This window comes from Balaenoptera ricei, chromosome 18, assembly GCF_028023285.1.
Source record: "Balaenoptera ricei isolate mBalRic1 chromosome 18, mBalRic1.hap2, whole genome shotgun sequence".
NCBI classification, from domain to species: domain Eukaryota; kingdom Metazoa; phylum Chordata; class Mammalia; order Artiodactyla; family Balaenopteridae; genus Balaenoptera; species Balaenoptera ricei.
In genome coordinates this window covers 74,299,486-74,322,093 of record NC_082656.1, presented here as the reverse complement: position 1 = coordinate 74,322,093, position 22,608 = coordinate 74,299,486, and the positions used below count along the sequence as shown (strand labels likewise).

The 22,608-nt window shown below is 39.5% G+C and overlaps 1 protein-coding gene across 1 annotated transcript in view; it reads left to right on the top strand.

The window, feature by feature from the left end:
• The window catches only part of NALCN (sodium leak channel, non-selective), a 264,944-nt gene that overhangs the window by 63,547 nt on the left and 178,789 nt on the right, over positions 1–22,608 (top strand). The window contains 3 exon segments of the mRNA XM_059902583.1: positions 4,788–4,930; positions 5,061–5,165; positions 13,309–13,395. Of these exon segments, the coding sequence (XP_059758566.1) occupies positions 4,788–4,930; positions 5,061–5,165; positions 13,309–13,395 (335 nt within the window).

Here is a 22,608-nt window from a genome sequence, read left to right as displayed (position 1 = left end):
GCATTTAGAAGAAAAGAAGTCCTTTTGTGTTTGCTCCATGTTCTGGAAGAGCAAATAAAAAATGTTACTTTGTTTTGTTAACTCAGTGGCCACAGGGCAATCCTCAGGCTGAATGCCCCTGGGTCATCAGCTAAGTATGTAGATGAGTTGTGTATAGATTATTATAATCATAAAGTTATATCAGTCTATCAGGGGAAATACTTGTGATAATTAGTTTGGAAATATAGTTTAGTAAAATTAAACATAATTTCAAGGAAGAGAAAACATTTTCACGAAGGTTTTCTTCATTAGAAAGGTGACATCATCCCAAGTAATTTAATTATTGTTGATTTATTTAACAAACCTCTGTAAGTCAGGGTGGGCCTTCCTTGCTGTGTTGGTCTCCTGACCTTCTTCACATTTCATGTATCTGGATACCTCCAGCCTTAGTGACAAAAGTTGATTATGTTGAATCTAGATGTCCACCTTAAGAATACACATCTCTCTCATTGTTTTTTTTTTTAACTTAACATGGCATGTGTTTTTAACTGTCTCATGACAAATAGATTTACTTTTTAATCACCACTGTTGGGTAAAATTTATTATCGCCTGAGTTCCATCCATCAGATTTGAGGGTACAGCTCACGTGAAGAGGTAAATGGGGAGACGGTGAGGGGCGGTTTGGTGGAATAGGAACCCCAAGTTTGTAGCTTGTTTAGTTATCACCACAATTTCATGACCCTGTCATTTGAAAGTCAGATGACTCAATGGTGTCACGTAATGTACGACTAGAAGACACAATAAGGAATATTCCCAGGACACAGTCAATTTCTCCCTTTTTTTCATGGAAAAAGAGTTCATGGAAGACAACCAAGCAGTAAATATAATCCTAAAGATAGTCAAAACAGATTGGAATATAATTTTGTTCAGAGCTATTAAAAAAATACTATGTCTCAATATAGGCAGCCTGTAGAAAGTTCCAAGGTGAGGATTTATCTTCTAAATGTAGACTTGTGGGTCTTTTTAGCTAGCGAATTCAAACCACCAAAGGAAGAGGTCAAGAAGAATGAATGAAGTTAAGAGAATTGACGAGCTGAGTACCACTGTTGGAATTTTGTTTCTTGTACGGTTTGAATTTGTGCTTTGAGATTTTGGGGTCTAAGAAAGCCATGCTGTTCCAGGAGCTTCCCAGAAATATTTTTGGAGCAGGCCACACGGGCTCCGGAAAGAGAATGCATTCTATTTCCAAGTGCTATTGTAGAATCATTATTCATTTAACAAAAGTGTGGTCTTTTCAGCTAGAAATTTTAGTTCCATCATTCAAATGGACTAAAAATATTCTGGAGTATAACTAGAAAAAAGTATTTCGTATGTATCAATATGTTGTTTTCTAGCAATGTCCCATTCTGGATTAAACAATAGAGGAAAACTTTCCTGTTTCTCTGTAGCGTGGGCTTTTAAATTGATATATGTGTATGTGTTTTAAGTGAATTGTGAAAATCAGCCAAATATAAAGTCAGTTATAAAATAGTTCCCTTTGTTTCCAAATCATCTGTGTAATATTTACACCAAGGAAGAATCGATTAAAAAAAAACAAGTATATGAGGAAGGCCTTCCTGTGTCTCTATACTATATGATCATTGCTTTATTTATCACCAGTTCTGGAGTGTTTCTCAATGCCAAGTCCATCCTGTGTCTCTATACTATATGATCATTGTTTTATTTATCACCAGTTCTGGAGTGTTTCTCAATGCCAAGTCCAGAAGTGAAAGATACAGTTGTAACTTAGAGTGCTGACACCTAGCGAGGGAGACGAGCAAGGTAACAGAAGTCCGTGTGACAAGTGAAGGGATACAGGTGAGCTCAGGCCTCTCTGGGAGGAGCAGCATCGCGAGTGGCCTGAGGGCAGAGGAGCTGAGCTGGGCTGGAGGACCACAGGGGAGCTGACAAAGAGGACCGGAGCGCAGCACGGGGGCGGCCAGAGGGAACAGGCTGTGCAAAATAAGTGTCGGCGGCAGCAGTTTCACCCTCAGCGTTGTCAGCTTCTCACAGAAAGTAAGAAGATCATACATTTTATTCTGTCAGTTTAAACACCGGAAAGCCTCTTCAAAAGCGATTTTCTTTTCGTACATTTGTCGAAGTCCGGAGCAGGAAAGTGGTGCGGAAGGGCTGTCTTATTCCACTGCCTTTGCTCTTGCCACTCAGTAACGTCCCCGAAGCCTTCGAGCCCGCATCGTTCATGTACACGGGAAACACTTTTTTCAGCAATAAGCATTTTCTTAGGGAGTTTTTTGGTTCCATTTTCACAAGTGTCTCATCTCTTTGTAGCAACAAACCTTGCTCTCTGAGCTGTACTGAAGGTTCCTACTTTTCTTTCTTCGGTGTCGAATTAGGAAAAATGGAGTAAATGCTTCAAGATTACTCATTGAACATACTATTTTTTACTTAATTTCAAGTAGCATCTTCCCTGTAGATGTAATAAAGAAAGATCTGCGCAAGTTAGAGGAAGGATAATTTTCAGTATTCCTTTCACATTTTATCTTGTATTGATGATCCTCGTATTTTACCTGTAAATGCTCAATCGGTAAAGCAATTAAACTTTAATGGTAATTCATAATGGATTTCTGCAGCCACTTTTCTTTTTTAGTTCACATAACTAGAAAAAAATAAGGGACTTAAATAACATCTTATGTTAAAATTGTCCTTCATATTCAGACCATAAAAGCAAAAACATTGTATATTTTTAGTATGTAGGGATCATTAATGGAAACAGTCACTTCTGTTTTCTGTTGCCATTTTATATTTGGTGCATGCTGTTCCTCTGTGAATCTTTCTCTTAAAAGTTATTTTCTTGTATGAGCTCCTCAATAGACTATAAACTTAGCCATCATAGTCCCTCAGAAAATAATTATCGATAACTTCATTTGAACTGAGGATAAGAGAAAATAAGGTCTTTCTAAAGCCCTGGTGCCAAGCAAGAGAATATATATAAGTAAATGGTAAAGAAAAAAAGAGTTTAAGACCTGGAGCCTGATGATGTGGGTTTAGATTCTGGTGTTGTTTCTTTTTAACTCGGACAACTTCATTATCTAGTGACCTTCACTTTGCTTTTCTGTAAAATGTGATGGGTATTATCTGTGCTTATACCCACCTACCCATCTACCTGCCTAAGTAGACAGGGATTTCCTTAGCATTTAAGTATGTGAAAGAGCCTTGAAACTAAACGTGTTCTACAAATACTAGTTGCTATGGCAACAACTTACCAATGTACCAAATATGATTCTTAAAATGAGAGGCAGTACATATATGAAGTTATATTTTACATAAACTACGTAGCACAGATTAATGCCTAATAGGCGTTCACCAAACAGGGATCCGCTTTCCCTCTTTCTCTCAGCTTTTCTTTCAAGCCTTGTTATTTCTCATTTGTCCCCATTTGCTGCTACACTTTTCTGCTGTTCTGGGTGCTTTCGAATTCACTGATGCTCTGATTCTTCTTCCTGCATGCACAGGCCCAGAGAGGCAGTCAGACGTCAGCCAAATTTAGTAACCTCCTTCTTAGTTTGGACATTTGATTGTATGCACATTCTAATTTTAAATTAGCACATATATGGGTAGATATTGGTTTTATATCCTATAATAATTTAACTCATTTATAGCAGTGGCATTTGTTGAGGTACAAATGTTTACCAATTTTATGAATAAAAACCCAAAGTTGTAAACAACTTCAACTGAATACTATATTTTTTTATTTGTATGGTTTTTCACAAAATAATGAGCAGTTATTTTCATTGTTTATAATAATGCCTAAAACTTATTAAGTGCTCATCAAATGTCAGTGCTTGACAGAAACGAAATCATTTAATCCTCACAGTACTTTGAGGTATGTCTTAATTATTATTTCCCCATTTTACAGATGGGGAAACTAAGGCACAGAAAAGATGTCAGGAGACAGGATATCATCACAGTTAAATATGCAGGTCCTCGTTCCTGAGCACCTGGGTTAATTCTAGTTCCCCTAATTATTATGTGTGCCTCCCTAGACAAATTCCCTACACTTTATGTGCTTTAGTTTTCCCATCTGTAAAACAGGGAAATAATGACACATACTCGTAATGCTGTGAGGATTAAACGCTGGCTTTCCTCTGAATGACATTTTAGATTCTCTTAACCATACGTTCAAAACTCTGCCCACATATTGTTCCCTTTTCCTTCTTTTCATTATCAGTAGTATTTTCAATGAGGCAATGCTCGTAGACAATACAAAGTACTCTTTAATGATTTACTAACTTACATTTTGGTGTTCAGTGTAAATACCATGGAATCCAAAGACAGGCTCCATCACCTGAATTTTTGGAGCCTAAGATACTTTAGTTCTCCCTATGAGAACGTGATTTCAAATGAAACCCAGTTCTCGGACTTATTTCAAGTGCTTTTCAGCACGCTAAAAGTGTTAAGCCGCAAGTGGCAAGCGTACATGGTACACATCCGTTTTTTATTATATCTTTACTTGGCTTGATTGTTAGTGTTCTTTTCCGCATTGTTAAATGCATTTAACAGCGAAATCTGTAACCTAAAATGATTTCATTGCTAGAGATATTAAAACTGCCCTGGCTTGAAGTCAGAAGCAACTTTATCAAAATCCTAAGACTAAGAGCAATAAAATGTTGCATGTGATTTGAGTCCCTTTAGCAGAGCTTTTGTCATTGAGAAAATGAGCATGGATAAATATTGATTGTGTTTCTGAAAAATGTTTTCTCATTTCAAAAGTCCACCCTAGCTTAGCCGGCTCCCCTCTCTCTTGACAGGCACCAGCATCTTCACCGTGTACGAGGCTGCATCCCAGGAAGGCTGGGTATTCCTCATGTACAGAGCCATCGACAGCTTTCCCCGCTGGCGTTCCTATTTCTACTTCATTACCCTTATTTTCTTCCTTGCCTGGCTTGTTAAGGTACTCTAAAAATTCGTACTCATCCAGTCTATGCTTTCTGACAGTTTCTGCAGATCTTTTGTTTGTTTTCGGTTGCCCTCACTCCCTCATGCCCAGTCTTTGGTAAATGTGGTTTGTCATTTTCTTTCAGAATGTGTTTATTGCTGTCATCATTGAAACATTTGCCGAAATCAGGGTACAGTTTCAACAGATGTGGGGATCGAGAAGCAGCACTACTTCGACAGCCACGACGCAGGTACAGTATCCGGAGATGACGATGTAACCCACTTGAACTGGGCGTGTCCCTCTGCACCACCCTGGACATTGATGGAACTTGATGGGACTTGAGAAACCCTGTTATCACCAACTTCTGCAATCAGATTCACTGAGGGAGCTGCTTAAAAATACAGGTGCAAAGCCCCAAACCCAGAGCGACCAAATCAGATTTTCTGGGTGACGGGGCAAGGGCACCTATATTTTTAACAGCCCCATGGGTGGGTTTGATAGAAAACCAGGCTTATCATCATATTTATTATGTACCTTCCATTTGATTCTACCATCACATGTCCTCCAAGGAGTTGCTGATAAAATATAGCAACTGTGGAATTCCCCATTTAAAAATATTCACGTAATTGAAACCAATATAATGGCCCTTAGGTATAGGATTAGAATTTTTCAGAAGGAAAATTTCATTCAGAATGAACCAATCACAATATAATAAATTATGAAGAAGACCCCTCCATCCCAAATGCATGCCTGTGAATTTTGAGGAATTACTGCATATTCAGAAGGTTTCCACTCTGCTCCCAAGAAATTGGAAGTATCCTAGAATTTGACTAAAAGTGGCATGGCATTTATTACATAAGAGGGCAATTCAGATCCAATGTCTTTTGTTCTTATTTTTGGTTTTGTTTTGTGTGTTTGTTTTTTGGTGGTTATGAAGAGGAAGAATAGGTTTATATATCTTCTTCTGGTATAAATCTTAATAAAAGAGAGAGAAAATAAAAATTCCAGAATTGAGAATGAAATTACTTTATGCCTTGCAACTATTGCTTTAATGTTAAATTTTAAGAGAAATTTAACATAAGTTTGTAAATACTTACACAGGTCTGTTAGGACAAAGGTATCTGTGAAAGATCTGAGGTACAAATTTTACTTTGCAAATCTCCAAATTGAACTTTTAATAATTATATTTATATAATTATTACTTTTAAAATAATATATTATTTTTTTAAATAATTGTATTTATGCCTACGTATTAAAATTATAAAGAAAAGGATTCGGGATAGTGGCTCACTGGGAGTGGGGATGAGGAAGCAGAGGAATAAAATTAAGAAGAAGTACAAAGGTTAAAAAAAATAAAATATTTATATTTAATAACTAATAGTGAAAATACTATTAAACATGCTAATATTTGGAAGAGCCTCGTGCAGTATTTTTATGATGTTGTGAAAGTTCGAATGGTCTAGTTCATTATAGATGAAATAGTATTTATATTACTCAGTTTTGTCAAACAGCTATTCAAACTTCCATGAAAGATTTTTTTGTTATCTAGGTTATGTCACAGATGGCATGTAGGAAAACCTTCAATGAGTCCGCCACATCTAGTACTCATTTCTTCTCTCATCTTTTTAGTGAGCTATGAGAAATCGTAAAGTTCCAAGTCCATTCTGACATGTCTTTTAAATAGAGTGACGGCCTCGTGAAGGTGTGTTTTCCAGTATAGACATTGAGAACGAAGTGGGACATAGAACTATGAACTCCACAGAGAATTCACGTTCGATATTCCTGAGAGATGACCTAAAATGTCTTTAAAACTATATAGTGCTTATTAAGTAACTCTTATATGTAAAACCACAGCTGGAAAAGTGGTGTTTGGAAGTGCCACCAAATCAGCCAGCAGTTACAATAGAAAGTGAAATGTGGAGAGACTGTGAACACAGTTGTACAAAATTGCTTTGATGCAAAATTGTCCTTAATCAGGAGGAATAAGATGGTAATTCAGACGTAATGCGTCTAGGTATTCAGCAGAGGTAATCACCCAGAGAACTGTGAAAAACCTTCATTAAGAAAAATGCTGTGGCTGAGGACCTGGTTGCTAAGCAACCGAAGCTCCAGCCGCAGCCTCTCTGGTAAAACACCACTTGGGCTGCCTGGCAACAGGCCGCAGGCCCCGCCCATCCCCTCGCCAGCCACTCAGCAAGTGTTCCAGATGCTTCTGTGTGTGTGGAAGGGAGAGGCATCATTTGCCATGATTCTGTTAGGTTTGTAAAATCAGAGACAACTCTGCACAAAGGCCTTCTCGTTCGATGGTTTAAAACACTAAATCACAAGTTTCTAATTCTAACAAAACAGATGGGCTTTAAGGAAATAAAATAAAGATGGTTGTGTATTGTGAAGCACACAGCTTTTCAGAAATGAAGTCAGTTCTTGTCTTCCTCTAGTATGTGGGACGTCTGCAGTTGTTCTCTGTAAGTTATCCTCATAGGAGGGCAAAGAGGGTCCTGGGGATGGTGGACTTGTTGATATTTCTAAGTCCCTGGACTTCCCAGGAGGGCTGTGTGAGTAGAAAGAAAAATTACACACATTAACAGGATAAAGTAGGGGCTTTCCGACATCTTAGGAGGTTCAACAGGATTTGGTCTGATATGTTAAGAGGCAAAAGAGAATCAGTGATGAGAACTCTTTCTTTAAAATAGCAAAGCCACCTGCCTCAGAGTCACAGCATAGAAACAAATTACAGAAAAATTAATGCCAAAGGTCTTATGGAGACCATAATAGAGCAGGTAGCAGGAGAACAAAAGGAAAACGACGTGGAAATTTTCAGATTAGCAGTCAGTAGTTTGCCTGAACTCTGATGGGGATGGTGACTCCTGTACGTGCATAATCATTTGACACAGGTCACTGTTGCCACATGCTCGGTTATATGTTGGATTAAAGTGCAAGAGATTTGTACATCCAGGATATAATAGCCCCCTGTGTCAGCCCACAATAGGACTTCCCATGCTACACGTTTGTAGGGGTGTTGCCCCAGAGAAAGGTGTTGGGATGGGCCGATGTGCTAGCGGAACACGTCCTGGGCATCGTGCATGTCTGGTCCAGACTTGCACTCCCATCCCTTAGACACTTCACCTCAGATATCTGTTGCCAGTCGTGTGGTCTTCTGATCTAGGCTGATTCACGGTAGGAATGAGCTTATCTCACTTTGCCTGGAAGAGAACCGAAAGAACTAAACTTTAGGGCCCCGCAAGGCTAAGTGTTGTATATATAGTGACAAGAGACACAAGGCAGCCTCCGGCAATCAATCCGTACCTAACTTTTGTATACAAATCATGGCCCAATAAGGCCATATTGAGGGACGAGTAAGTAAATATTCTGATTGTCTAAAGAGAGCAGTAATTTCTGGGTCTGTCATTGTCTCTGACTGAGCACACTTGCTGGCCCATGTTTTCTGAATTAATAAGATACAAGACAGATAAGGGTGGAGTTGATAAAAGGACACAGGAATTCTTTCTCCTTTGTAGTTCCATGAATCTTCTCAGAATATAGGTTCCTACAATACTGGAACAACTTCTGTGTAAATGTGCAATACCAGCTTAAAGGCAGAAAGGCATAGGTGAAAAGGCACGTGATTGAAAATAAAAAGAATTTCTCCTCTGTGAAAAGATGTGTACAACGTAATGCTCCAAAACAAAACTTTAGTAAAAATTTGTTTACTGCGTTCCAAGACTATTGGTTTCCACATGAATATACATCATTAAAATATGTGAGAAAGCAATTGAGTGAAAGCAATTTCTGGGAAGGCTTTGGTAGAAGGTACAATAGTGAGCTCCTTCTAATAAGAAACTATAGTAATGGAATAATACATTCATCATAGGAAGCCATACATGAGAATTATGTCTTGTGAGTCTGAGTCATTGAGTATATTATTCAATTACGAAATCAAGTCAAGTGTCCACCCTCATTATTTTGTGTGATAATGACTATTACCTGTTTTTTAAGATGATTGATTTTGAAAGAACCCAAAGAGCATGGGAATTTCAAAATAACTTCTGGATTTTATTTTCATTACCAAATGTGTATGTGTGTCTTGGGTTTGGAATTTTAATTCAGTTGCTAGTGGTCACCCCTATTACCAAGATCCATTCTCTACCACCTCCCATTAGATAATCTGTTATTGTTGTCATTGATGATGATGATATTCTGCCTAAAGTACAATAGAACAATCCGCAAAGCATTCTTAGCAAAATCAAGTGACCCTTTATAAAATGCTGGCAGTTGCAAACAGGCAAGCATGAGATGATTCTCAAGACTGAAACCTCCATAGATTCCCAAGTGGTTGTACTAAGAGGAGAGTGCACACGTGGTTATTGGTAATATTCCACTAATTCATAACACTTTACTACAATAAATCACATATCTTGAGAGCTGCACTAAGTACTATGCTATTGGCTTTACAAGCAATCTTATTTAATCTTCACAATCACATTGTGAAGTTGGTATTATTATTGTCTCTGCTTTGCAGGTTAAAAAAGGACACGGATTGGAAAGTTAATTATTTTATCCAGTATTACATAACTGGTACGTGCGAGAACGGGGGCTCAAAACCAGCTTCCTCAGCCATAAGAGTCTTCCGTTTTGTTCCCTGAGATCCTACCTCCTTTTAATTTGGTCATTACAGGCCCTGCTGTCAATGTGCTATCTTTTTTCTGGCTTCTCTTTTCTATTAAAACAAACAAAAAAAGGTTTTCTTGTTGACTGAAAGGTGGAGAAAGGGGTACTTTCATACATAATTACTAAGTGTGAATTAGAGCATCCTTTCTAGAAAATAGTTTGGCAATATGTGTCAAAAGCCTTAAAAACATATAAACTATTTGACAAAGAGATTGTACTTCTAGGAATTTATCCTAAGAAAAATTCTGGTCAGTGCTCAAAGATGTACATTTGAGAATGTTTATGGAGGCATTTCAGTAAAAAAGAAAGACAGAGAAAGAAAGAGAGAGAGAGAGAGAAAGAAAATTAACTCTAGTCATAAAGTATTGATTATAAATTATGAAATTAGAATAAATGCAAGCCATTAAATCGTGATTGAACTTTATTGATATGAAAATATGCAAATAACATATTAATGCAGTAAAAGGGTCTCATGTTTATATGTATATGTGTGTGTGGGCATAATATACCTGAAAGGTTAACTCTGAAATATTAGGGGTGCTTGTCTCTGGGGAATGGGCTTAAGATTTTTTTTTACAGCTCATACACATTTTCTAAGTATTTAATAGTAAACCTGTATTAATATAATGAGAGGGGAACAGTTAGTATCTTTAAAAATGAAATAAATCATTGGACATTCAAAATGAAGCCACTTGTGTTAACTTAGGTTCAGCTGCAAGGGACAAAAAGACCCAAATAAGTGTCTTCTATAAGATAGGGTTCCTTTCTCTATCATATAAAGCTGGAGGATGTCATCCAAGGTTGTTACGGTGGTCTGTGTTGCTATAGATCCAGAATCCTTCTACCTTTTTGCTCCACCTTGCATTACTTCCATTCCCCAAATTGCCTCCTGGACTAAAATGGCTGCTGTAGCTCTAACTCTTACATCCATATTCCAAAGAGCAGGAAGGAAAAAAATAGAAAGTTTCTGCTTTCATTTCATAGACCAGTATGTATATAATTACATGGTCAAGATGAGCTTCAAGAAAGGGAAAGAATGTCCTTTTTTTTTTTTTTTTTTTTTTTTTGGTGGCCATAAAATTTTTCTTACTTTGTAAGACAAGAAGAACAGATATGGAGGGACAGCTGGCAGGCCCTGCCCCTGCCACACTCCCCTAAGGACTTCACCCTAGGATTCATGGCTCTGGATATCCCACCATGTACCTCACGTAGCTACTGTTACATTAACCAATCCAAATGTTGTTGTATAATTCAGGGAACTAAAGAGAAATGGACCCTGTTTGCATTTCCTTCACTTTATTTCACACAAAGAACTGACCTTGAGAGAGCACTTTTACTAACAATTAAATGGATTCATTTGATTTTAGTCTATTGGAAAAAAAATCATTTAACAGAGAAAATTAGTCTGCTCCTGATGAAAGCAAATATGTGCCCCAGGGATCCTTTGCTCCATGGTAAGAGAGTAGAGGATGCTTGTACAGAGGGTTCCTACCTCGTGACTGGCGGGATTGCTTTTGTCTTTTCTCCTTAAAAAGAGACTCCCAGACATTTGACAGATACTTTAAAAGGCACTTACGCATGTTTGCATCTCAGCCAATGTATGTGTATTCTCAGAACGAGCCTATTTGTGACGGATGTGCTTGATTCTACCACTAAACTTACCTCTTAAAATTCATTCTAAAGGGAATCAGAATCCTGTAAATGGACAGCTGAGAAGAACCATTTGTAATTGGCATCTTGGATCAGAGAATCTTTGTGTAAATGTGCACCGCCATTTTGTCATTTTAAAAATACATGTATGGCCTATGAATTTTGGCATTTGTCACTCTCCACCTCCCTCATTTTATAGAGGGCAAGTTTTCTTTCTGCAGATGATCTACTACCTCTGTTACCAGGAGTTTGAAATTATAATGATAAATCCTAGGTAATGGGATCTTTGCATCATCTCATGTTCCCATCAACAGTTACCCTTTTGAACACAGACAGGGTCAGACGAACACGAAGACATAAATATGGCAAAGAAAATGTTTATGTCTGTGAGATAGTGAGCTCAGGCTGGAATAAAACAGTGAGTGCTTGTAGTTGGCGTCTTTTCTTAGAAAAATAAACATCCTTAATTCCACCCTATTCCACCACGCCCCTGCAGGCACACCTAAGGAACTGAAAAGAAAATATATAATAGTGGGAAAATATTTATAAGTGGTACATGCTTTCCAGCGTAGTATATTATTGATAGACAACTAATTTTTTTAAATAAATCTATTTACTGATTTATTTATTTTTGGCTGCGTTGGGTCTTCGTTGCTGCGTGCGGGCTTTCTCTAGTTGCGGCGAACAGGGGCTACTCTTCGTTGCGGTGCATGGGCCTCTCATTGCAGTGGCTTCTCTAGTTGTGGAGCATGGGCTCTAGGTGTGCGGGCTTCAGTAGTTGTGGCTCGCGGGCTCAGTAGTTGTGACTCGCGAGCTCAGTAGTTGTGACTCACGGGCTCTAGAGTGCAGGCTCAGTAGTTGTGGCACACGGGCTTAGTTGCTCCGCAGCATGTGGGCTCTTCCCAGACCAGGGCTCGAACCCACGTCCTCTGCATTGGCAGGCGGATTCTTAACCACTGCGCCACCAGGGGAGCCCCTAGATAACTAATTTTTAAGGTGGTAGAGTGAGTAAGATAACCTACACATCCAGCAACCTGGATGTCTAATTCAATGACTGTCAGATTTTAGCATCCTGTACTATCCTGAATTTCATCATTTATGTCTTTTAAGCCAAAAGAAACTACTTTTTCCCTTCATAAATATGTATACATAAAATTTCTGCTGAGCAGATTAATTGTGGCTTACACAAGCTAATTTCACAAAGTCTTTTAAGTGATTTGTCATTCTCCTACCATTAAAATAGCATTCCTGGACTTCCCTGGTGGCGCAGTGGTTAAGAATCCACCTGCCAATGCAGGGGACACAGGTTCAAGCCCTGGTCCGGGAAGATCCCCCATGCGACAGAGCACCTAAGCCCATGCGCCACAACTACTGAGCCTGCAAGCCACAACTACTGAAGCCCGCACGCCTGGAGCCCGTGCTCTGCAACAAGAGAAGCCACCGCAATGAGAAGTCCACGCACCGCAACAAAGAGTAGCCCCTGCTTGCCGCAACTAGAGAAAACCCGCGCGCAGCAACAAAGACCCAACACAGCCAAAAATAAATTAATTAATTAAAAAAATAAAATAAAACAACATTCCCCTCTTTCCCTATGCTAAATGCACATTACATTATTTATCCTGAGAATATTTTTCTATTGGTTCAGTGAGAACTGTCTACTAAATAAAGATAAAAGTTTACCACTTTTTGTAAAAACACACCATGCTTTGGAATTCTAATTTTCATTTTCTCTGAGATGTTATATATAATAATCAACATAATGGGGGTAAAATACCTACTTTTAAAGTCTTGTGGAGAAGAATATTTGGGCAGTTATATGCAAAGCATATGTAAGGCAGAAACGGCCTGATGCATAGCAAGTGCTCAATTAATGCAAGCTATAATCTTTATTATGATTATTCACTTACGTTTGCAGTGTTAAAATGGACATCATTGGAATGACTCATGTTCTAAATATAAAGCCATAAGAAGACAAATCTTTGACAGCAAAGAAAATGTAAAAAACTGCAGACAAAGTTAGAGTTCTTGATGTTCCATCGTAAGTGTCTCTGACTCATTTCCCCTTTGTCTTGAAGATGTTTCACGAAGACGCCGCTGGCGGGTGGCAGCTGGTAGCCGTAGACGTCAACAAACCCCAGGGACGTGCCCCAGCTTGCCTCCAGGTGCGGTATGATGCCATTTCTAAAAGTCACCCCCAAAGGTCTTTGATTTGATTTTATACGAGGAAATCTACAGCTCTCCAAGCTCTAGATCCACCCAAATTTGTGGGCAGTATTACACTCCATCCTGTATTCCCGGGACCTAACATCCTGTTTAGATACACACTAGGGATTTGGTAAATTTGTGGTAAATGAATGCACCCAGGTAAAAGCAGGCCAGTGGTAATGAATTGATGAAGAATTTTGTTGTCTCATTAAACCTTGTAAAGGTATTCTTCTGCAAAGGCCTGAATTGTTTGGGGCCGGGGGCAGTCAAGATCACAATTCACTTACTTGAGTACCTCACCATGTACGCAGGAAGGAAACGTCTTGAATGTGTAGTCTGTTGTTCTGCGTCTGCAAGCTCTCCGAGCAGCGTGGTATAATAAAGGCACTTCCTTAACAAAGTGCACCTGCAGCAGACACGAGGCGATGGGATTGCAGGGGAGCCCAAAGCCCTGGCAAGTGACCGGAGGATGGCCCATGAGGTCTCTGGCCTGTGATCCTTCTGGACTTACCTTCTGCTCTGAGCTCCCCAGAAAGCCTAATAAACTCCTTTTCTTCAGTGGACCACAGTGGCCTCTTCTCTTTCATGTCCCCCCTCCCTGCCCACCAATAGCAGTAGCTCATTCAAAACAACATCACCTTAACAAGAGCGGCATCCCTGCCATTCCAGGGCTTTTTATATTTCCATTTCCCTCCTCTTGAAGGGTGAAAACTCAAGCTGTCCCATGTTGGGAGCAGAAAACTGATTCTTCCTCCTGGAGAATTTTCTTTTCTTCACCCTCTTTCTGTTTTCAGTTGTAAATCCTCTTCCTACAAGGGGACTGCTTCTTGTAGTTTTTCATATCCCCCCCCTCTAATTTGGGGAAGGGTCTGTCACCTGCTTCAGGATGAGAACACATCTTCTGTCTTTCTTTTGGATCTTCCTCCAGGTGGGGACTGGTGCATTTCAAGGATTGGTACATAAGTAGCAAAATACTGTCCTCTGAACCTCTCCTGTGGGCTACATCTATATGGCTGTTTAATCATATAGTTGTCTGTTTGTATCCATGAAAAGGATAGAGCAGAAAAAGAGGAAGAGTTTACGATGAATACGGATAATATTAAGTACTAGTCTGTGCTTCTCTTTCTGTCGTATATTGGATGGTGACAGTGCCGCTAATAATTCAACTTCTGTGGCTACCTCTACTACTGCTATTACTGTCATAGCAATAACAATGACAACCATTGGAGTAGCAGCAGCTTCTTGCCTAAAAAGTACTTTTACTTACATTATTCATGAATCCACCAACCGATATGTACTGACACAAAGATGGTCCTGAGCAAGACAAGCCCAGCCCCTCCCCTCATGGAGCTTACAGGGTACTTCAGGGAGTGAGGAGGAAACCCAGCTTTGAACTAGCAATCACAGGAGTGACGGGCGTTTGGAAGGAGTAATGCAGGATGCTATGGGAGTATGTAATTTGGAGTCCGCTCTCCTTGTCTGAGAGTCAGGGGAGGTCCTCGTGAGGTAGTGGTACTTAAACCGAGACCGAAAGCATGAGGCAGGGAGTGAGGAAGGGTGAGACTCAGTACAGCCCTGTGCTGCGGAAAGATTGGCATCCTCTGTCAGCCTTTGTAGAGGTGAAGTGGAGACCCGGAGGGCCGCCTGAGTCTCCTGACCTCAAACAAACGGAGAAACCGGGACTTGTACCTGGTCTTCTGGTTCCTGGTCCCATGCTCTATCTAGCTGAAAAAAGATGCCAAGGAAACGTTCATTTGTAATAGAAATCAACGATCAGGCCTGCTAGGAGTACCAAATCAGGGTCTTCCTGTGCCCCAAAGGCATTGTTTAAAATTTTAGTAAATGCTTGTTAATAGATGCCTCAAGGTTGCAGTCTTGAATTAGGAAGCGAGCCTCTATATCAAAAAGATTTGAGGGGCTTCCCTGATGGTGCAGTGGTTAAGAACCCTCCTGCCAATGCAGGGGACACGGGTTCGAGCCCTAGTCCAGGAAGATCCCACATGCCGCGGAGCAGCTAGGCCCGTGTGCTGCAACTACTGAGCCTGCGCTCTAGAGCCCGCGAGCCACAACTACTGAAGCCTGTGAGCCACAACTACAGAAGCCCGTGTGCCTAGAGCCCTTGCTCCGCAGCAAGAGAAGCCACTGCAGTGAGAAGCCTGCGCACTGCAAAGAGTAGCCCCTGCTCACCACGACTAGAAAAGGCCAGTGCACAGCAACAAAGACCCAACACAGTCAAAAATAATAAATAAATGAAATAAATAAATTTATTTAAAAAAAAAAAAGATTTGAAATGGCAAGAGCTAGATGGCAATGAAGGTGTGATTGAGGGGCAGCACGGAGCAGGGACACAGGGAACTAAAGGTCAGCAGAGGAGGGTGGATGTTAGGCTAGCCCTGTGTGGGTGTGGCGTCTGGGAGACGTGAGTATGGTGGGTGTGGCAGCATGCTTGGTAAGTTGTATGGTTGATGGTACGTGTGGTTTGAGACAATGGGAGAAGGAAGGCAGACAGTTCAGGATGAGGCTCCATGCAGCTCAGCGTCCCATCTTTGGTCCTGATGCTTTCCAGAAAGAGCCGATCTATAGGAGTACGGATGAAAAGTGGGATGGCCAAGGGGTCACCTCTTTGTATTGGGCATGACGTGAGCTGTGACTAAAGAGAGAGAGTACGTTTCCACGTCTGGGTGAACCATGAATTAATTATTAACTTATTAAAGAGAAAGAAAATAAGTAAAGAAAAAGTACTGAAGATACAATGGTCGTGAAATACTCACTTGGCTCTTACTAATGATTAATGCCGTCTAAAACTAGGTAACAGGAAAATTTTCATCTGAACCATACCTCACTCACTGCCTTGGATTATAATATCTCACTCAAAGACAAGCAGTAACATATATTACTCCTTTTTATTTTTATTCTTTCTGTTTGTTTTCTTTTTTATTGAAGTATAGTTGATTTACAATGCTGTGTTAGTTTCTGGTGTACAGCAAGGTGATTCAGTTTATATATATATATATATATATAAACATATATATACATATATATTCTTTTTCACATTCTTTTCCATTATAGGTTATTACAAGATATTGAATATAGTTCCCTGTGCTATACAGTAGCTGTATATCTATTTAATATGTAGTAGTGTGTATCTGTTAATCCCAAATTCCTAATTTATCCCTCACCTGCGCCCCCTTTGGTAACCATAAGTTTGTTCTCTGTGTCGGTGAGTCTTTTCTGTTATGTCAGTAAGTTCATTTGTATCATTTTTTTAGATTCCACATATAGGTGATATCATATGATATTTGTCTCTCTCTGTCTGACTTACTTCACTTGGTATGGTAATCTCTAGGTCCATCCATGTTGCTGCAAATGGCATTATTTCATTCTTTCTTATGGCTGAGTAATATTCCATTGTATATATGTACCACATCTTCTTTATCCATTCCTCTGTTGATGGACACTTAGGTTGCTTCCATGTCTTGGCTGTTGTAAATAGTGCTGCAGTGACCATTGGGGAGCATGTATCTTTTTGAATTAGAGTTTTCTCTGGATATATGCCCAGGAGTGGGATTGCTGGATCATATGGTAGCTCTATTTTTAGTTTTTTAAGGAACCTTTATAGTGTTCTCCATAGTAGTTGCACTAGTTTACATTCCCACCAACATTGTAGGAGGATTCCCTTTTCTCCACACCCTCTCCAGCATTTATTGTTTGTAGCTATTTTGATGATGGCCATACTGACTGGTGTGAAGTGGTACCTCATTGTAGTTTTAATTTGCATTTCTCTAGTAATTAGAGCTATTGAGCACCTTTTCATGTGCTTGTTGGCCATCTGTGTGTCTTCTTTGGAGAAATGTCTATTTAGATCTTTCTGCCCATTTTTGGATTGGGGTGTTTGGTTTTTTGATATTGAGCTGTGTGAGCTGTTTGTATAATTTGGAAATTAAGCCCTTGTCGGTCACTCTTTTTATTTTTAAAACAAGCAAAATGTGAGTGTGTTCTTCTAAAATGACTTTTAAACTGTAGAAATAAAATAAAAAGTAAGAGTTTGCTTTAACTTCTTCCAACTAGCCTCCCTCATTCCACTTCCCAGAGGTAACCTAGCGGTCAGCGTTAGGAGCCTAAGACCCTTTACCCCTGAATTTAAACATTATATCTCTTCTGTAAAACAGCATTTCTGCCTCCCGGAGGCCCTGTCATTTTCACATAGTGTTTCCTCTTTCTAGAACACTCTTCTCTCCCACTCAAAATTCAGAATTCAGCTCAGATGTCACTTTCTTAAGGAAGCGTTCTTCGTCCTCAAAGAAACAGATCAGATAGCCCAGTTATATGTGCCCATATCCTCCTATACTTTCCTTTTGTGTTTATCATAATTTTAATTAAAAAATTTTTAATGGTATAATTTGTTATTTAATGTCTGCTTTTCCAACCAGAGGAAACTCCATGACAATAAGAACCATAACGGTCATAGTCAGCATGTGAAATAAATACATCTGTGTTTAGAAATGTAGTCTTAGGAATAACAGTTGAAAAGCATCAAAACCAATTCCTACCTACTAAAAAAGTAGAATTTATAGGAATGAAGCATTTGAACAGCTGTAATTAAACTGAGTTAGTGATTTGGCCATTTGTTGAAAAAGATTGGAAGAATGAGGTAGAAGCAGTATCTGAGATGGTAAACGGGTGACCGGGAGTCCCCATTTGGGTATTAGGAATTATTGATTTTGTCTTGAAAGTGGAACTTTGTTTTCAAATTTGACCCGAAGTTTAAAAAACAGAAATTTCATATGAAAACCCATATATCCTACTGCTTTTGTGAAATAGAAAGATCTGGCAACACAGGACCCTCACTCTCATGTGGTGTAATTGGCTGGAGCTGGGCAGTGGCCGCCGCATTGGGCACCGTCTCTCCAGTTTCCGGGAGTCTCCCAACAGTCCGTATTGTTGTCCTGACAGCACTGGGAATGTGTGTTTTATTTATCCACAGATTCGTACGGTCACTTTTCTCAGAGTAGCAAAGTATTTCTCTTTGCCCATCACTCTATGGACAGAAAATAAATAAATAATAAATTCATAAGTGCGCACATATATAAATACACACGTAAATGCATGCCTGAAGGAAAACACTGTTTGCAAAAGGAAAGGAGAAATGAACCTGATTCTTTGTAGAAGTGAGGGTGGTCCCTGTGTGTTTAGTACATGACTCCGGGTCTGCTTTTCTCATTCATTTTACCTGCTGGGTGTCAGGAGGCCTTTGTTTGGGTGACCCATGAAATAAGTTACAGAAGTGTGACTTTAGTTTACAAAGATGGCATAAGGGTAAGTAGTGCGTGGATTTCCATTAGTCCCAAAATGTCTTCCCGTAAGTTTTATGTCTTCATAATTTCAAACTGTTGAAATCTTAACTCAGCATAAATGGAGACTGGCTCAAATTCTCTTATAAGTGAAGGACGTTTAAAAATCATCTCTGTCCTTATTTCAGGTGAAATTGCTTCGCATTGGCTAACTTTCTTCACTGGTATCGTGTCTTGTATTTTTACTTTCTTTTCTGCTTTCTGTATCCTTGTCTAGTTTATTGGTATACGTCTATCTGCCTTCCCCACGAGCTATAAGTAATTAGGTAATTTAATGAAATATGACTGATTGATGTGGCTTAACTTTCCCCACTACTGTTAAACTAAATACATGATCTGACTGGTGCTTCTGTGATTCTGGGTGTTTGATGTATAATACTTTATTTTTTTTCCACTCTCTCTCTCTGTATGTTTGTATCTATCTACCTATCTATTTAAAAGACATATGTGTATATCTGTATATGTATATACACCTTTTTTTACATTGCATGAATAAATCTATCAGGATTTTATATATTCCTGTAAGCAGTGATTAGGATCTAAGCAATAGGAACAAATTTTTTATTGTTGTTTATTTAAAAAAAATTTTTCCCCTCATCCCTACACACATTTTACCTTATTTCAAATGTTGCAATATTTGTGGTATTTCTACCCCCTCTTTACATAGGTTGATTATGGGGGTATCAATTGAATTAGGGACCTTAGAGATCCTCTCACTTTTTTACAGAATAATAGGCTCTATAGAGCCATTTATCAAGGAAAAAATAGGCACCTTTGGTCTGCAGTTTGAAACCCTACAAATTCCATTCTGTGTTCTGAGACAAATTATAAATGCAATTATAGCTATAATTATAATCATAATGGGAGTCATATGCAGGCATACAGGAAAGGATTCAGTCTGGGGCCCTTAGGGTGGTCTTTTCTGTTTTTATAATGAGTGAGAATACACATGCGTTCACACTGAACTTCACAGCCACGAGTTTGGAGCACGTGGGCAAGCAGGACCGTCTTACTGACCTCATAGGTTCTGCGTGCTGAGCTCTCTGATGCCACTTGTTGAAATTTTTAGTTAATTCACTTAATGTTAACAGAGTTAATTTTGCTAGGACATTTTTCAGGTTTATTAATGAAATTCATACCACATTTAATAAGGAAATGAGTCATGATCTAAATCTATGCAATTCCTAATAAATTCATTCCTAAGTTAAGGACAAACTGGGGGAGGGGAGAGAGTTTTCTCACACCACCAAGCAATTTTCTGACACCAGCTGAGTACCCTGAATTCAGCCCAAAGGTTCAGGGCTCGGTCCTACAAGACTACCCCCGCCACCTCCTTTTCAGATGTCACCTGGGCTTCTGACCAACCAGCTCTAGTTGGAGGTGCCAATGACCTCCTCACGTTCGAATAATTTGCTAGAGCTGCTCACAGAACTCAGAAAAATATTTTACTTACTAGATTACCAGCTTATTATAAAACAATGCAATGAGGGACAGCCAGATAGAACAGATGGCACAGGACAAGGTATGGGGAAGGGGCACGGAGCTTCCATGCTCTCTGAGAGCCAGTCTGCCAACACCTCAATGTGTTCCCCAACCCGAAAGCTCTCTGAGCCCTGTCCTTTTGGGGTTTTGTGGAGGCTTCATTGCATGGACAGGGTTGATTAAATCATTGCCAGTGGTGATTGCTTCAATCCCCAGTCCCTCTCCTCGCCCCAGACTTTTGGTCCCAACCCTCTAATCCTTTGGTTGTTGGCTCCTTTGGCGACCAGCCCTTATCCTTAGGTGCTTTCCAAGGTCACCACAGTAACATGAGAAAAGACACCTTTATCCCTCTCATCATGGGAAATATCAAGGGTTTTAAGAGATCTGTGGCAGGGACCAGGACAAAGACCAAATATGTATGTCTTATTTTAAGTCAAAATATCACAGAGGTATTAAATTACTTAATGATCATAACATCATAAATGTAGGTACTATTACGATCTCTGTTTAACAAATGAGAAGTTTGAGGCACAGAGAGCCTAAGTAACTTGATGATGGTCACATAGCTAGTTACTGACTGGGAATTTCCTCGCAGGCAGTCGACCTCGTGTTTTTAACCACTTCATCTTCATCACTGTATGTTATCCTACTACAAAAATATTTCACAATTTGTCCATTTATTCACTTACTCATTCTATTGATGGCCATTGAGGTTGTTTTTTATTGTTTTGCTCTTGCAGACATTCTAATATCCTTCTTGCCCTCGCGTTCTTGTGCACACGTGTAAGAATTATCTGAGCATATATAGTTAGGAGAACAATTGCTCGGTTAAAGGATATGAACAAACTTAGGCTTTATGAGCTGTTGCCTGATGGCTCCCCAGATGAAAGTGCCACTTTTTACTCTTACCAGCAAGACTAAGAGTTCTCATTCTTTCACATCCTTGTCCACACTTGATGTTGTTAGATTTTTACACCTGATGGCATGAGATGATATATCATGATGTTAAATTTGAATCTCCCTGATTAAAGCCTATGGTTGTTGAGCATTTTTTCATATATACATAGACGACTTATATTTTCTATAGATTGCTTATTCCTGTTTGTTGCCCATTTACCTGTTGATTTTTCCAAATGATTTTCAGAAATTCTGTGAGATTCTAAAGGGCATATCACTTCTACCTAACTGGGAAGACATTAAAATATTAGAAAGGTAAATCCAAAATATTAATACTTGGCCTATGTATGCACATTTTACACTCTACCATCTTCAGGCAATAACGTAATTCTTTTATGTGGTGTTACCAAAACCATTTAGAAATTTTCTTTAAGTGTGTCTCTAAGTGTGAGTTTCAGCATAGGGAAAAGTTACAATCGACTCTTTTAGCATCAACCGGTTACTTAGCTGTTTAAACTCATTTTAGCATAAGCAACAGCAGCCCTGAAGAGGTCACCCTAATGCATGATAAATAGAACACGGCTAAATTAGAGCCTCATTCCTGGGCTGCTGCTGTGACAAGCTGTTTTTCTCCTGCCTCTCAGGTAGGAGTTTTCATCTCTTGACAGTTTGACAGACGTGGCTACACGGTTTTGAGCCATCTTCCAACACACACCCAGTGCTCTATTATCTTGAAGGAAGTCAGTGACAAGGAAATGGAAGTATGCCTGAGACCTGGCCTCCTTGAGCTCAATTTCTCTCTGGTAACATCCCATCGTATGCCTCCTTCTATAAAGAACAGAAATAATAGGCTTTTACCATAAGTAGGTCAAATTGTGGCAAAATTACTACTATAGTGTTTTAATGCTTTTTGAGAAAATTTCCCTTGAAGGCGAAGATGGGAGGAGGGGTAGATTGTGTGAAATGTGTATTTCGAGTGACAAGGTGACATTCTAGGCACTTCTTAAATGTCTGCCTTCTTAATAAACCTTCCCACAAACTGGCAGATAATTTCAAGAATTGATTGAGCCCAGGGGAATGTAGGTTCCATGTACAGGCAAACCTCTCCCATCCTTAAAGACCCATGTGTGGCCCAGCTCAGACAGTATGGCCCAGGAGAACCTCGGACAATTGGCTAAATCTCCCAGAGACTCAGTTTCCTGACCTGAAAAATGGGGATAAAAACATCTCTCAGGGGGTGGTAAGAATTAGAAGTGAGGCACATAAAATACCTAGTGCTATGTGTGGGATGCAGCAGGTCACTCAGCCCACAGGGATGATTGTCGTTACTATTAGCACATGGTTCTCTCCTAACGCTGTTCACTCTGAGTGTTCTACTCAATTCCAGAAAGTCAGCTGTCATGCACACTCATGGTCCAGTGGTGTCACAGCTTTCCCTTC